Raw genomic sequence first — 17715 nt, forward strand, 5'->3', positions numbered from 1 at the left:
TTAGCTTGGAAGTATATGTTTATATTGCTAAAGTCTAAAATCCAGTGAGACAAATCCCACCCTGGCTGTCTAGGAACATCTGATCTGAAGCCTACTATAGTCAGGGATACTACTCACTCGTTGCCCACATATTTAATGATTTGATGAATTAGGTCAAGCAGAAATGCTTTTGAAGTCAGCCCTCAAAAACGAGCTGCGTGTAAGAAGCAGAGGTAACCTAATGACACACAGAAAGATGACTGATGAATTGTTTAAATGGCGTTAGTTATGGACAACACATTTTAACCAAAACCTCTTCCTTTTTTAAAATTAGTTCAATTCAATTTTTAAAATATTTTGTTAAGATAGCACATAACTATCAATATCTGCTTCTGCAACTCAATACGAAAAGATGGATCACTGCACCTACACATGAATCTATTGATAAATACACATTATCATATCTACCCAAAACTTGCTGATCATTCACAAAAAGTATTCCAAGAAATATCCGAACAAGCAACCAATCTATGCTTTAGGCTTAAAAGGGAGGACTTATGACTACTAAGAATGTCAGTAATATTTCTGAAATTAAAAACATTCAAGGATGTCTCTTAAAACTACACTGTAAGCTTTTATTTTTAATCTGCTTTTAAGCGTGTCCAGTAAACAAAGAGTTAAATATCTGTTTAAATCTCATAAATTTTAAGGGCCAACGCAAACGGTTTTTGCAATTCTTTCTATTTCGACACTATGGATCAAATGCCGTAACCCTAACTAGGACAAAACTCTTCCTCTCACTTGTTGGCTCAACAGCAGCTACAGTCTTGGCCTTACCCACAGAGCATTGCAGGCCAGCGCTAAAGGGCCTTTGGCATATTATTAGAGATTTCATTTAATTTTACACATAAACAAAAATTAAAGGATGTTCTAAAAATACCATTTTCAAGCCACTTTGACAGTTTTACAGACAGGTTCAGGAATTTGCAGCCAGTGGCAAGAACCCACTTAACTGTGCTCCTCGTCCTCTTCTCCTGCTGTCACGGTGGCCATTCGAGATGCCAGTCTGTTTTTTCTCTGCTTCCTTCGAGGCCCCCGCAGAAGGGAAGGTACCCACCCTCCACACGGGTGATCCTCAAAACCAGGGAAAGGGGCAGAGCCTGTACTCACTCTCCTGTGCCCAACCAGGATATCTCCCATGGGGTCCCCAGCACCCTTCAGGATTAACTTTTATGTCAAGTGTTGGTCATTACTTTGTAAGCCTCTCTGAAACAAATTAAATTGCTAGGACAGTGACTCAACAACACTGCTTTTAAAGCTGCAGCCACTTTTACCTTCTCTGTAGCAAAGATGCTCATATTCGCAAAAGGAGCTAATGAGGTTGGGTATTGCATTTGGGGGGCCTGAGCATCCAACAGTTTAAAAAGGGCTGAATCCCTGCTTCAGGTTGGTTTCACACTGAGGACTCAACACTGCTTCCCCGGCTTCCCCCAGATCATTATTCACAACTGAAAGCACAGGAATCCTGTCTCTACCTGAACTAATGTTTTTTTTTAATTACAGTTCTTTACACAGACAAAAAAAATGACATTAGCTACTGATTTGCAATTTGGCACTGCACGGGTCAAACACAGGATGATTTTGTATGGTTAAGTAATAAAGCCACAGGGGTAGGAGTGACAAGAGAAGAGGTAGAAGTATTACTACAGCAGAAGCACCATCTGCTCTTGTGCCAAATTCTGGAAACCCGACTTGCTCCAACTCCACCGATAAAGGCAGCTTGCGATAGTCATCACTCCGACTTGCGCTGCCTATCTGCACAATCACCGTGCTAGCACCCAGAGGATCTCCAAAAATCACCCTGCCCTTCAACCCACTTGCCTTTTGTAACATAAACACATTGTGACATACCCCTTAAAAACAGACTAAAACCCCACCAAAACATTACACGCACAACCTTCCCCCGGCAAGGGATGAAAGAACAAGCCACATGTGATAGATATTTAGTTATGCCATTTACTGCCCCACTGGCAGACGCACAGACACGAAGGTGACGTGAGCAGTGTAATTCCCAGGACTTCTAGAAAGCATGATGACTGGCATCATTATAAACCAGTGACAATTTTCTTTTACTTTTATTAACACTCCTACCAGCAATACATTACATTTCCACAAGAAATATAAAGAGAAGGGACTGAATAATCTTTTCTCCTTCATATGGGTCCTTGTGCTGTGACTATCCAAGAAGGCTTCTGGTTTTAGATCTGTCCGTCTGGAACTATATAGTAGCACTGCTTTCATTTGCAAAGTAACACATGCTATGGTGAGCCCAGAAGTCTGCGCACAAGATAAAGAAACACACTGGTAAAAATAAACGCTGTATTAAATGAAAGAAGGAGGCAGTGACAGAAAATAATTACCTCCTGTCTCACATGTGTTGCAGGAAACTTGTAATGCTCATACGTGACTTCAAATTAGCATTCCCTATCTAATTAAAAAATATCTGGGGCATATCTGGAGCACTGACAGTGTTTTGTGGTTTTCTATTTGCGTTTGTTATATAAACTGACTTTCATATGTAAAATATTTTGCACAAAAATTAACTGGTTTTAGCGTACTGTTGTAATGTGATCAAAAGACAATCAAAAAGGCAGTCTTTGTATAGTCAGCTACATATTGCCTACTACTGTACTAAAGCTGTACAGATACGTTGTTTGACCAGATTATTTTTGATTTTGCAGATTATTAGATTTCTGATGTCTAGCTGACCTACTAGATACAGAGAAAATAGGCCTCAATTTGACATATTGGTCAAGAGGCAGATTGAAAGGTTTCTTTTCCATAGCTGAAGATTGTCTGAGATCTTCATATTCACATTCACTCCACTATGCATAATAAATTACACTGAGGACTTTCAAACCCCAGCAGCCTCCGGAGATGGCTTGCTCACCACCCTTCACCATGCACTGCACCCACAGCGTGCACATGAGTGGTGGGAGCCCTCTCACCTTTACTTACTCGCCCCTCCAGATTTCCAGGGTTAGGTAATTATGGGATTAGAAAGGTAGAGGGAAAGTACCTGGGTTGTGAACAGGTACAAGAAATATCTGTTTTGGAAACAAGACAACAAACATCTACTGGCAAGAAACCCTCCTTTCTCTCCAAGTGACTGGTGCATTGTGCCTTGTAGTCTCTGATGGCAAAGTAGGTGAGAAAGGAGACTCCAGGTGGCTGCTCTGCATGTCTTGGGGAAGTTAAGTTACAAATGCTACAGAGATCCTCCAAACTCTGACAGAAAGTCTCAAGTTTTTGCCTTGTCCTGATAAAAAGGTAAGGCAAACACCCTGCATGCATAAAAGAGTAATCTTTTCTTTTAAGTAGTTAACAAGACAAGTGAAACAGGTAACGTGACTCTTACAGCCTGAAGGAGAAAGTCTGCGTTAAACTCTTGAACCTCTGTCATGCTCTGAAGCTCATGGGATAGCCACCAAAAAGGTCACATTCACTGAAGGATGCAAAAGCAAACAAGTGGGCACTGACCCAAAGACCTTCCTAAAAAGGGACATCAGCAATAAATAAAAGTTCCACTGAGAACTGGGGTCTTAGAGTAGAAGAAAAGGAAATGTTGGAAGCCACAAGGGAATATACCTGTGGCCAAAGCGGAAACAAACAGGGCAGCCTTCTGCGGTAGGGCTGCAGAGCAAGAACAGCTGCAACATTCTTCAGCTTCAAAACGCAGACCAAAACAAGGGGAAATCTCCCACAAACAGTAAGGTCTAGGTGCACCCCGTGTAGAGAGATTGGTCCAATTAGCCACGGGCCTACCTAGGAAATTCCTGCTGTTGCTGAAGAAATCCCTGAGCAGTGGACCAGAACTGTCTTGATCTAATTCCTCTTGGCACTGTGTTTTTTCTCAACTTCCTGTGAAGGAAGTGGACTGGAGGAAAGGCACACAACAAGAAGGCCATGCAAGGGTGGATGAACACAACCAGTGCTGAATCTAGGCCAGAGACAGCTCTGGAGTGAAAGAGCCAGTGCTTCTCGCAGGTGTCTGGGGTGACTAGAGCAATCCCTGGGGAGCCACTAATCATGAAGTAAAAGCTTTAAAAATGCCACACCAGATGTCCCACTCTTGGTCTGACAGCTTGAAATGCCTCAGATCTTTCACTGCTCAGGGCTTCAAGGAAGACACACTGTTATCACAAGAATCTGACAAAGGCTCCATCCCTCCCAAATAAAAAAAATCTTCTGACACAGTAGGAAGAATCTAGTGACACCCTGTTTACAGAAATCACTAATGTTGTTGCATGTTGACAACTGCACAATGGCAACAATGTGTGGGAAGAATACTGGGTACTCACACCCAACAGCTCAGAGCCACGGGCCTTCTTTGGGGACCCAATAGTCTAAGCCTTGAGCCTGTCCAAGTACGCAGAACAGCTCCAGAGGAATGGAGAAGTGTCCCAGACTGTGATGGTAGATGGCAGTAAAGGGTGGAAGCCACCATCAAGGGACCAGAACTGACTGCGAAACTGTGACCCAAACACCTGTCGGGAGTCTTTTGGGAACGTAAGCAGGCTGAAGCTTGACACGAAGCATGAATTTACTCGGGCACTAATAAACAACTGCTTTACTACTCCCTATGCCTGAGATGAGAGGGAACCTATGGTCCCTATATTCTGTGGTAGGAAGGGCTGCTGCTTTCTACCAGAGCAGGTTCTCTCTGAAAAGGAAGGAAAAGCTGTGTTTAGAAGACAGCAGTTTAGGTAGCAGGGGACCTGGACAGCTCTCTCTAGGGAGAAGGGAGCAATTCTTTCTGCAAGGGAGGCAAATGGAGTATGGGGTGAGCCTCCTAGAGCAAGTGTTGCACAGAAGACTGCGTGGGTGAATAGGTATTTTATTTCCCTGATAACTCTGCTTCCTTCTCTGATCCTAAGAGAATTTATAGCTGAGGAATAGACAGCAAAGAAAGCCAAAGATCTGGACACCAAAACATAAACCCTATATATTGGTATCCACAAAGCTGAAACAACTCACTTCCACAGCTCTAGAAAAACCTGACAATCTTTATAGGGGGGAACAGGGCCTGGGACAGAAGATTTTACAGCTTCAGTGGCCAAATATAGAAGACAGTGTAATATCCTTGTTTGAGCAATACAGGCTGTGAGACGACACAAGAGACAAAGTATTACAGCATTTAGATCACCATCCACATTGACCTCTGTTAACTCAGAAGACAGAAAAGCCATGTTGCGAGTAAACTTTCAGCTTGTCCAGAGAAAGAGAGTAACTTGAAGTGGAAACTACAGATCAAAAATGAATCCTCATGAGACCTGGCATTAGAAATGCCATGGCTGTACTCTAGGCTGTTCCTGCCTGGTGTAGTTCTTTTCTACTGCCTTTACAGAGCGATTCTTGGAGTTTGGTCAAAGATGGCAGACATTCCTTGGTATTTTCTATTGGGAGAAAAGTCTCAGAGCTTTGAACAGGAAAGGCTGAGTACAGCTCCCTAACTAGAGGATTAACTACGGACTGGCACTCTGAGCAGCTGCAAAATCAGAAAGTCATGTTTCTCTTTTTTTTTTTTTATGGCAACCAATGGAAATCTGCATATCTGGACACAGCGTTGAGGAGAGCATAGATCCCTCCCCTGGTTGCCTTATGGATGAAGTCCCATCAGGTGGAACACTTAGATGGGTTGAATTTCTCACTGAAACAGAACAAGAACAGGCAAGGCCATCTGAAAAGGGGATTAAGACCTACCACGTGGTGCAAAGTTTGATGCCAGAAGGCTTATATGAGGAAGCCATAAAAGTGAAAAAGGAAGAATAAAAGAGATACCATTAAATAATAATAATGGAGATTAGTGCTAACCTAAACCAAGAATAGCTGTGATGCAGTGAAAACTGCAGTGAAGGAAGGAAGTTTTGACCTAAACCAGTGCTCACATGGAACAGAGGGGCTTGATGGTTTGCTTTGCCCTTTTACACCACTTGTGCACTATATCAGCTATGTAATATTAACACACCTGATAGGTTTAAAAGTCTCTAGCTCAACTGGTAGCAAGCAGTCCCTAGAACAAATACACATAAGGATGTGACCCAAAGAATAAATTCATTTTCCAGTGGCAACTGTGATCACTGATATTGTTACCTCAGTACTACATGCAATAATTTTTGTTAATCAAAAAAACATTTTTGTTTTGTAACTCTACAAAAACTTTTCATGCTTCATTAAGCACTTGAAATTAATAATGAATTCTGTAAAACAAATCCATTACCTTCTACATCAGGGTCTCCAAATGGATTTAATTCTGCTGTGTCAGGATCATCAAAAGGATTTGTACTAGAGTTGGCCAGGTCTTGCTCCTCTTCATCCAGAAAATTAAGTTTATTGATAAGTTCTAGAAACAAGTTGGAATATTGTGTCAGTATAGATACAAACTGTGCATCTAACATATTTCAAACTTAAAAAATGCATATCAATAGCCCCTCAAAACACTGCAGCAGGGAGTGACACCAACTGTACAACTAAACTAATGCATTTAGTAGCACACCAGCATTCGCAAACAGGAGAAAAAAAAAGTGGAATGAATGAAACTTCTATTTGCTGATCAGATGTTATGTAACAGAAATGACTACCAAGAAAGCCTTCTAGACCTATCTTTCTTAAATATTGCAGAGCATCTAAAAGCTAAGTACAACAATTTATTCTCAATTGTTCATATACATGTTAAGTATCAACAGGAATTTTTAATTTTTTGATGTAACATGCATGTAAAATCAAAGAAGGGACATACTGTCAAGTTAGAAAGGTCAAGTATTATTGACTGCACAACTAATGTTTTAGGGTTGGGGTTTTTATTTTTTGTAATTTCTTTTTCTTTCTCGTTCATTATCAGATGACAATGCAGCTGCAGAGGAGATAGTCCCTTTCTCTATCATGTTGTTACCTGTTGGATGCACTACAAATTACTGAGAGCCACGCTGGGTGGAAGCACAGAGATAAAGCTGACAGCTGAATACAAGCAGGAGTCAAAAGGTAACAGGTCACAGTAAATACAGACAATCAGAAACAGAAAGAAAGGAGGAAAGCTCATAGACCTTCAGAGGAACTGGCTGATTTAGCTGAAGGCATATTTGCTTGCTTTACGCAGTCATCTTGATCTTCATCTAAGCTGCTCAGAGCATTCAACTGGTTTACAATTTCTGTAAATAGAAGCCAGTCAAGACAAACGTAAAGTAAGGACATTTAATGAAACAGAGGCGGGAAGAATGCTGTTACTAGAAAAAGAGAGAGAGGGAAAGAGAAGACACTTATTGTTAATTAAAAGATTACATTTAGAAAGAGCCCTTACTACACTATGTATAATTACACTAAAGCATCTGTGTAAAATTCTTCAGTGAGAATTGGACAATAAACCCAGTTACTGTACATAAAACAAAACCTTGCTGGGTTCCTGGTGTCAGCAGCAGCAATTAGTTTTATGAAGGTAAGCATACACACCAGTTCAAAACTTGGATATACTGGATATAATTTAATTAAAAGAGTTTTCTGACTCATGAAGAAAACCTCAATTTTAAACCATTGTTAATCAAAACAAAGTAGCTCCAGAAAAACTTACTTCCCTCCCAAACCCTTAAGGCTACAGAAAACTAATACATACACACATATGTATTTTATATATACACACACATTTCAATTACTTAACATTTAGGATCAGTCTCCATTCAAATTTGACCTATAACAAGCTGAATTTGTATAATGGTTCTAAATGACACGATCACTAATGTACTATGAGCATGCATAAAGAAAACATACTGGTTCAATTTGCTACTGTAATTTTAAGGCAGTAACACCTCTGTTTGCTACAATCCTATTTCACCTTCTATCCATAGTGGAGAGTTACAAATTGCCATGAACTAATAATTTCTAAAATATATTAATCCTAATGTTTAATTCTAATTAAGATGACGGTACCACCATAACTCTGGAAGAAAAGAAAGAAAGAAAGATGAGCTAGGTCTTAGTCACCTCTGCCCCAAGGGGAGAAATTCCTTTCTGATCCCCCTTAAAGGAGTCCTACCCACAGCAGCTGACAAACACAATTTCTGTAGCAATGGGGACTGAGCCTGGGGCCGCCCCGAAAGACCTCAGGCAGCAGTGCTGCGAGCAAGGGACAGAGCTGCCCGTCCTTGCACTGACAGACCAGGAGGAGAAACCCTCGGCAAGAGAAGGGCTCCTTCCGGCCGCATACTTGTGCCCCTCCCGCCAGGCTTTTTCATCTCTTGTTTTTTTCCAAAGAAATAAATGGATGATGTCTTCTGGTGTCGCCAGTGAAGTTAAAGCTATTTAGATGCCTTTGCTGTACATTTTCGTGCCAGTCATGCTTGGATTTCCTTTAATTTCTTGTGTACACAGTAGATCGCATTTGCAATGCATTTTTAGCTAGTGGCTGTTTTGTACTTAACCTTTTCTCACATAGATTTTGTTTGGGAAAGCAAACGTTTGTCACTGAATCTCAGACAGTAATCTTAATGCTATGAACTAATTATAAGGAGCAAGATATCAGACTGAAAACTGTACCAATCTGCGCCGGTGCCCGTCGCTGCCCTGAACGTCCTAATGCTCATCCTTTTGCACAGGGCAACGCTTCCCTGGCTGACACCCCTTAACTCCCTGCCTTCGCAGACAACGTGCAGAACCTGAAGCCAAAGACCAAGTCCAGAACTTGAAAGTAGCTCAGGCTTGTAGTTAAAATCTTCTTCCCCAAATTTAAACTCTTGTGCAAATTTGCCCATCTGCACATTTCCAAGTCAAATGATGGCACCTGGTCTATTCTGAAGATGGCACAGCCATAGCAGAATTCCTCTTCACCCCTTCCCTTAAGCATTCTTGATCTTAAAGCAAAATCTACTCAGCTGTGATTAAATTTATAGCTATCTACAGAAAGTTAATTTCACTGTTCTCACTTCCTTATTTTTAGCTCCAACAAACAAGACTCGTCTTAAAAAGTAACATCAACCTCCTGCCAAAACCTCTCAGCTTACTCAGTATAAAATCATATATAAACCTGAGAGATCTGAACAATATAATACTGTCTTTTGAGAGTTTTTAAGACTCAAAATACACAATGGCAAATACCTTGCTGTACTCAAATAAAACAGAGTTGACCTTATAAAACAGTAGTACAAACAAATTACTAGTTAAAAACAGGGTGAGATGCTGACAAGATTTACAATTTATTATTGCAGCATGTGAAAAAAAAAAACCAATTACAATTCAGTCTTTATTGTCAGAAAATAACAAATTAAACTCAGAGCTTTAAAAAGAGGGATTCTTTGATGTGGTCTGAATCACCCAGTCCCATCTGCCAACCTAAACACCCATATGCACTACAATGTTTCTCATTTCAATACTAAATGGTTTATGTCATATTTTGGAGTGTGGAAATGGTAGGTTGGAGATTTATGCCCTATATTATCTTTTATATATCTCATTATCTACAAACGTATATTAGCGTGTTCTACAAGTATGTTGTATAAATCACTGTTGTTTTTTTTTTCCTTCTTCTCTTTCTCTTTTTTAAGCAGCTTGGTACTGCTGAAAAAAAACAAAAGAATAAGGGTATCAGAAGTTTGCACGAGGGATATGGTTCTTCAAATGGCAAAAAATGAGTTAAATATGCTGCTTGCCAGCAGCCTGCTCACGAAATACACTGGAATCCAGGCTCCCGCGATCGGCAGCACATGGGATCGGCAGCACATGGGCGCATGGCTGAGTCCATGTGACGCCCCCGTGGAGTCACTCTGCTCCCGTGCACAGGGCAGGAGGCACGCTACTAACTACAGCATGAGCCTCTGGGTACCAATTAAAACATTAAGGGAAACACAGTGTGTATTACTATCTTGTTTGTGAATTACGAGCCAAATTTCTTCAGGGATGTTGGAATGTCTCGTCTTCAACTGAAGACTAAGGACAGCACAATTCTGGGAGGTTTAAACCCATCTTTTTTAATGATATAGAAGCCAAAAATTTGAAACATTGTAGATTATGACTACAAATATATTATTGTCATGTTCACACAGAACAGAATAGTTAGATGGAGATACAGCTTTTGTATTTGAAAAATGTAAACAACAAATATTGCAGAGGAAGGGGAAAGAGTCAGAGATGGAGGCAGAAAGATTTTTTTTAAACGAAATGGTGTTTTGAATAGAAAACCTCTTTCAGTCTCATCTTAAGGTCAGCTTTATGGCAACAGCTCCCGTGTTGACCACTCCAATACCCACAGTGCTTCTGAAGTAGGTGAGTATTGCTTCACTGATTTCATATAGCTGAAGAAACAGAGGCACAGATCCTTACCCCCGGTTATGCAACACATCAGGGAAGAGCATGGAGGAGAAAAGCAGGGTTTCCTAACTCACCTGCACCACCTAGAGCCCTCTTCAGCAGGTCTCTCCTGTTCTCCCACTGGTGGATATATTTATTCATCTATCAAACTATAACACTTTGGGCCCAATTTAAAAAAAATTTATTAATTTTTGCACACTGCAAAAGGAACAGTGTCTGCGATAAATGTTTGCAGCACCTTCTGTAGCCCCTGCTTCAGACGGGCAATGGTTCGGTCATCAGGTCACCCAACAGAGGCAGTTCCCGGGACAAGACCTTCAGTCCAAAGTAAGATGATAATCCTTACTGCTTTACCACTTGTACTTTACTTTTTCAAAGCTTGCTTGCAAACATTAACTGAGTAATCCTCCCATCATTCCTGTGAAGTAGTTATAGGCAGTCTCCCCATTTTACAGCTGGGAAAGCAGGCGCGCAGAGGGAAGTGGCTTGCCCCAGGGCACTCTGAGTCAGTGAAAGCATTCCAGCCTGCCCGTCTGCCACCACCCTCCCTCGCAAGGTAGCAGATGAGAAAATGTTGGGAGCAGCAAGCTTTCAAAAGGCATTATGTAACTTCCTCAATTAACTTCATGGGATCCTGTGAGCACAATTACGTTTTAAAGAAATTAAAAAAACAATACTTCACCACATCAGTTTTGTTCCCTTTCCCCCATTTATATTTCTTCTTATTTTTTTTCTGCCTTTTTTCTGCCCCCCTCTCCTTGGTTCTTCAGCTTTTTTCCTTGCATTTCATTAGTTTTTACCATTCATTATACTTATTATAGGAGTCACTCCAACTGCCAATGAAATCAAGAGACGTCTTTACATTTGCTTGAACAGATGTTGAAACAGATCCTTTATGTTTTACTTATTCATGTTTACTTACTGCCCTTGTTTTATGCTCTCTCATTTGCTTGGGAAACTACACGCGCTCATTCTCAATCATCATCCCTCCCATGCTGCTTGTTGTCTAACTCGAGAAGAGTTAGCTAGGCCAATGAAGCAACTCAGTTGTTGCAGCCAACACAAGAAGAAAAAAAAAAATCTCTGAGGCTGGCCTTTCCCCCACAGGTTCCCTTAATAATACAACTACCAAAAAAAAAACCCAAACCCATCTCGTCTCATTAGAAAACAGTATCAGAACAGGCTGAACAATGAGTAGATACTGTAGTTCCAACGAATTACTGCTGTCTTTCAAGTGATTATTGCAATGTTTGGTTAGAACAGACCCTTTTGGCTTTATAACAGTTGGAATGCCTGTAAAAGCAAGCTAGGACCTCATGCTGCACTCAGTGCGACATGTAGCATGTGTGCGTATGAGGAGAAAGAGCCTCTGAGCCCACGTCAGACAGCTCACCATTCCCCATCCACCTCCAGGGAAGTCCACTGCTTAGACAAAGGATAGTGGACAGAAAAGATGAATCTACAACAGCTTTCTGCTTGGTCAAGAATCTTACGTTGGCTCGTTTAGCTGCTGAACACGGGAAAAGCAATAAAATTGAGGAGCAAGATCTGCTGGTTTTCCTCTATTGTCCTACTGCGTATGGGTTTTCTGTAGCAGTCCTCAAAGCAGTATCTAGGCATATCTCAATAAAATACATCTGCACAATAGTTTATGAAGACTTTACATAGCCTCTCCTTTACGCGCCCTTCTCTGCTCTGTGACTATAGGACGCCCTAGGTAAATATGTTAGTTTTTGACTGCTGTTTTGAACATGCACCTAAATTCTTCTGGTTTCTCCAGGAGAACAGAGAAAGACCTTGCAGAGTGATCTCCAGGTGACCAGTCTGGTATTTCTCCACTTCTTCACCATGAATACGTTACTTCCGTCTCTCAAATATTTCATTCTGGACTTTCCAATCTGCACTATCCCAGAGACATACAACATAAGTAGAGATTTGGTCAGGGTATAAAACATTTGATTGAAAATGGAAAGCATGGAGGAAACAAGTATATTTGCATCCCTTCACAGCACTAAATACAACTAATAACTGCTTCAGGCTGAACCTTTCAGTGGCAATGAAAGCTAAAAAAGAAGCGATGCAAGCGATGTTTCAAATAACCGAACCAATGTTCCTCAGGATCTTCACAGATTTGACAGTTTATTTCTTTGCTTCAGATGCTTTTCCCCACCTTATTTAGACAGCCATTTTTAAAGATCACTGGCAGGCATGAAGGATGGCACCAAAAGATTGTCCTTTCTAATTCTTCTCTTATACTAAGAACTCCTACAGAACTTATCTCAAACAGTAGTACATAATGATCTCTGCCAACAACTTAACATCATCACATCTTGATCTGACTTGCACCAATTAGTTCAGTTATCCTGAACACACTAAGTTTTTCTTGTCAGCAAACAATTCAAATGTGGTTATACCATCTCACTCGAAACACCCTGACTATCAAATTCAGTTAAAGTCCTCTAACAGTCTCACGATTTTACTTCAACGAGACAGTCCCCAACCAAAAGGAAGAAGGATGCTGCCTGAAATTACCATGTCATTGAGTAAAACCTCCACATCCACTGATGGCACCACTGATTTCTCAGTTATTCTCCCAAACACTCTTTAATCTTTCACTTAGCTCATCTCTTTCTTTCTTGCTCATTGACCCTCTGTCTTTTTACTCCTCTGTTCACACTGGATTTTTGCTTCCCTAGAATGCTACCTACCTAACGTACTCCCTCCTGAAAACAGGACCCCCCAAAAAAATCAATCCTCTTTACTTCAGGAAAATTCAAGTTTGCTAAGTTAGGGGTCCCTCTTCCATCAAGTTATCATTTTTTTTAAATTTATTTATTTCATAGTACAAATATAGTGTAAGGATAAAATCCATTGAATATAGCTGGTAATTAGCAAAGGTAACTATTATCTCCCAAATGGCAAAACCAACCTGTAATCTTTGCAGCCTTTTCCTCTTGATTCACTCTGTTTTCTTCATCTTCTTCATTGTCCTCCTCAAAATCATCTAGATTTCCAATATCAGCTTGTTTCATACTCATCAAACTAGCCAGGCTTTGCATATCTTCATCCCTAAATAACAAATTTCAAACCAGGCATTACAAATCCATCTGTTAATACCATGTTTGATACTACTGCATTCTTAAAGATCTTTTAAATATTTTTATGCTTTCTTTTCTTCATAGAGGTCTCTCATCTTGGATCTCATCTTGAAAGTGGTGAAAGAAGAAAATAAAAACACTCATGTATATTAATTTCTGAATGGAATGCTTTCTATTAACAAAAATCTAAAAGGTAAAAACAGTGCTGCCTTGCATTAAAACATTGCATTTCAATGGACTATTTCAATTCTTCTGTGACTGTATCTTTCACATATAGGTATCTTTTATATGACTTTTATCTTTCATATCTAACATAAGCTTGCTGAAAACATGGCTACAGGTTAATATTCAGAGAAATGAAGGTTATATGTTAGTTCCATAAAAAACAACATTTCTGAAGTACATAATGTCATTCTCAAAGCAAGAGTGGTGTTACCTCCTCTATTTTAAAACCGTTTCAATAGTTTTATTGCGATTAACCAAATATTTGTTACCCTCTTGCAACAATACCGACTGGAGACTGACTGGTTGGGGAGCAGCTCTGTTGAAAAGGACCTGGGGGCTTGGTAGAGAGCAAGCTGAACATGAACTGGCAGTGTGCCCTGGCAGCCAACAGAGGCCAACAGCACAGCCAGTAGATTATGGGAAGTCATTACCCCCTTTTACTTGGTGCTCGTTGGACTGTATCTAGGGTACTTTGTCCAGTGGTGGGTTCCCCAATACATTAAAGACATTGATAAACTGGAGCAAGTTCAGCAGAGGGCCACCAAGATGGTCAGGACTGGAGCACTGGACGTACAAAGAGAGGCTGAAGGAGATGCACTTGCTGTGTCTGGAGAAGAGAAAGCCTCACGGCAGCCTGCCAGCCCCTACGAGGAGGTTATTGAGAAGTCAGTGGTGGGAGGATGAGAGACAGCGGACATACACATCAGAACCTTTTGGTTTTGATTTAAGGAAAGGTTTTTCACCGTGAGGACAGTCACCAACAAGCAGTGGGAGGGGTTGCTCAGATTGGTCCTGAGATCTCCATTCTTGGGGGTTTTGCAAGACCCAGCTCGGTCTTGCAAAGTCCTGAGTAACCTGGTCTGATCTTGTAGCTGACTCCACTTTGAACAGGAGTTTGGACTGGATGCCTCGGGAGCTCCCCTCCAACCTGAATTATTCTATGATTCTGTGATTTTACAGAAGCATAGAAATAGTTTATTTCATATAACAACTCATCTACAACTAGAAACTAAACACATTGTGGCATAAAATATTCAATCTACTTTGAAGCTGATCACAATAAAACTGGATGTGTAGATTTTGTGCCTAATAATGCCAAGAGAGCTAGACAAATTATTTTAAAGATATTATTTATAAGAATAAAAATGCCATACAAACCATACCTCAAATCTGCACAGAAACACAGAAACACTTAAAACATGGGAATTAATCTCAGTGATTTAACATACTGTTAAAACCAGAAATTCTTTGCAGCAATCGTTTCCCACTCTGAGTTCAAAATAATCAGCACCACAGAACCTACAGTTGTTTGAGAGGAGCAAGTGCTTTATAATATACATAAGAACTATTAATAATAAATATAGAATAAGTAACTATTGGGAAGTCGCAAAGACCTCTCCTTTCATGCTATATCCTCAAGGGTTCATCATCCTGTTTTGAAAATCAATAGATTAAATCAACTCTTTAACCACAGGAAAAAATGTAGCATTAGGAGAGTCAAATGCAACATGTTATAACTGCATAGCTAGGACAGCTCACTAACGCTCTGGAGACAAAGAGCTGGCAGTAATGAATACCGAGATTTTTGCATGTAACTTCTTCATGTAAAGTTTAGAAATAAAAAGATCTCAGAAGTACTGTTTCTTTTTACTGTCCTCTGTGTAACATAATCTTTCTCCGGTTTAGACATTCACAAAGAAATAAGATGATTTTTGGTACTGCAAGGCAATAGACTGCAATAAAGACACAAAACAACATTGAGTCTCACTTTATAGAGCTACAGTGGTTTGGAAGAGATATAAATCAGCCTTGACCTAGCTAATGTTTTCCTCACACTGCATTTTGTTCACATATTTGACACCTGAATTCTCACTTTTGTTTTGACCAGTAGGACACACTCAACCTCCCCAAAGTTATATATATAACAAAATAGTGCTTTCACAAACACCAACTTTTGTTTCAATTCCTGGTTCAGGGCAGTATTAAAGGCCTACTTTTAACTGAGAGTATATCTTTGAATCAGATCGATTTCCTCCAGAAGAAAGTATATGCTGTCCTACAAGGACGAACTTTTACAAATTACAGCCTCAGAAAGCATCGCCTAATAGTGCAGCTATTTACTGTTCATAGTTCATGGATGTTGGTGGTTCCCCAAAAGTTAACAGGTTTTTGGATACTGACTTTTTCTTCTCATTTCCAGCTGCTACACCATGTTAAACCATACCTAAAAATGCAATACTTAAAAATATCATTCTTATATAGTAGCTCAAAATGTAGCTCCCAGTGGGTTAATCTGAGAAGGGAAACAGCAGGTGTTTTTAATGCATTTGTAGATATCAAAACAGGCAGTCAAAAAAAAGTCTTTGTGTCAAAATGAGTGCCATAACATGACAAAGTCTGGAATGCTGTTCGCGTAACAGTTCTGGGGCACTAAAGCGCCTTCTGTAACGAGGGCAGTGTCTGCAAGTGCACTCGAACAACAAGAACTACAAGTAGACTGTTAGCATGCAGGGGGGGAAAGAAATAAAAGAAAAAGGCAAAAGAACCACTAGAGCAATAGTTTCTCCATCTCCCTCTTCTTCTTCTTCCATCCTTACATTCCCATACTCAATATGTAGAGACAGACAGGAAGAAAAAGAAAGGATGGGCCAACATCTGACATCCTGAATCCAACAGAAATTGTGAGAGGTTACAGGATCTGGAAAAATCATTTGTATCCTCTGCACTCCAGAGGCAGTTGAAGGGAGGGACAGAACCAGGTGAGTGAGCAGGGGGAGCAGCAATCGGAGCACAAGTGAACCCTCTGCACAGGACGTTCTTGTGATCAGCCAACACTCTTACCTCTGACTCCACCCCCTCTCCCTCTGCAACTGCCTTCGGCTCTTTGTGGAAGAGAAAAGGGCATGCTCGTTCCTACATTTCTCTTGCACTCTGCTAAGGGTATTGTTTGATGAACGTACACACACACACACACAAAATTACACTTCTGTTGCTTTCAGACCTGTAGATTTTTTTAATCTGCTCTTATTTAAGATGTCCGTAATGACAGAGGACAACTATTTGTCTCTGAAAAACACAAGACTATAATCGGAGTGAGACACGACTTCTGCTCAGACTAAGAAACTAAGTATGGCAGGAATGATAGGTATGCTGAAGGATACTCTCAGATTCCACCATTCTACACCCAAAGAGCTCTTTACCCAAAGAATTCTTTGAAAAGCAACACAAAGCAGGCTATCTGGTTAGAAAAAAAACAAAAACCACTTACGTGGCTTTTCCTTCCCTCAGGAAAATACAAGATAAAGAGAACTGTAGCGTGGCAGATACCACTTTTTTGGACAAAGGCTTGAATTTTAACTTGACATCTGTCTGTGTAGGCATGGGGCTCGCATATTGCTTCATGTTGATGCTGCTGGTGGCAAGCGCTTTTCTGCGTCCAGAAGGAGATTCCTGAAAGTAGATGAAAAACAAAACTAATGTAAAAGGTGCAGAGGGCTGTTACAATAAAACCCATATGTTCATAAAACAAACAAAACCCCCACATTTATTAAATCTGCATCGTTCTTCTTCCAACTGTGCAGCCCAAATGGATTGCTATGATCCTCTCTAGAGACAGAAAGCCAGCTCTAAAACTAGACCCACCACTAACGACGGCCCTTTGAAGACCGTCGTGGTCCAATGGAGAAAGAGGTTTTTAACTGTGATCAGTGGTCTTTCATATCAGACCCTTAGTCATTAAGGCTTGTATCATCTCATAGTAGCATCCACTGCAGGTATCCATTTAAGCAAATGGGAATATATCTCAGTTACTCCCTTAGAGAACTGGACCAGGTCTTTATCCAACACACATATGATACGAGTTTGAATAATACATACATTTCTATACAAAATGCTATCAGGACATCAAGTTACTATTTTGAGCCACTATCAGTGTTCAGTACTCAACTATAACGCTTGAATATTTTTCAAAGCAAGGTTACTTCTCACTAGGGTTGTACATGTACTATCATGAGTCACAGGTTTCTGAAAATTAAGGTTGACAATGCTTCCAAAAATACTG

At 40.4% G+C, this 17715-nt stretch overlaps 1 protein-coding gene across 9 annotated transcripts in view; it reads right to left on the reverse strand.

The window, feature by feature from the left end:
• Positions 1–17715, reverse strand: part of EHBP1 (EH domain binding protein 1) — a 223166-nt gene that overhangs the window by 122263 nt on the left and 83188 nt on the right. For 6 of the 9 annotated variants that reach the window (XM_067292808.1, XM_067292806.1, XM_067292805.1 and 3 more), the window contains exons 6-9: positions 16924–17105; positions 13262–13401; positions 7083–7187; positions 6260–6382 (exon numbers count right to left, since the gene is read on the reverse strand). In XM_067292808.1, coding sequence (XP_067148909.1) covers positions 6260–6382; positions 7083–7187; positions 13262–13401; positions 16924–17105 — 550 coding nt within the window. The remainder of the gene's footprint in view (positions 1–6259; positions 6383–7082; positions 7188–13261; positions 13402–16923; positions 17106–17715) is intronic. The other 3 variants (XM_067292807.1, XM_067292809.1, XM_067292803.1) reach the window with 1 other exon arrangement.

Source organism: Apteryx mantelli, chromosome 3 (genome assembly GCF_036417845.1).
Source record: "Apteryx mantelli isolate bAptMan1 chromosome 3, bAptMan1.hap1, whole genome shotgun sequence".
Taxonomy (NCBI): Eukaryota; Metazoa; Chordata; class Aves; order Apterygiformes; family Apterygidae; genus Apteryx; species Apteryx mantelli.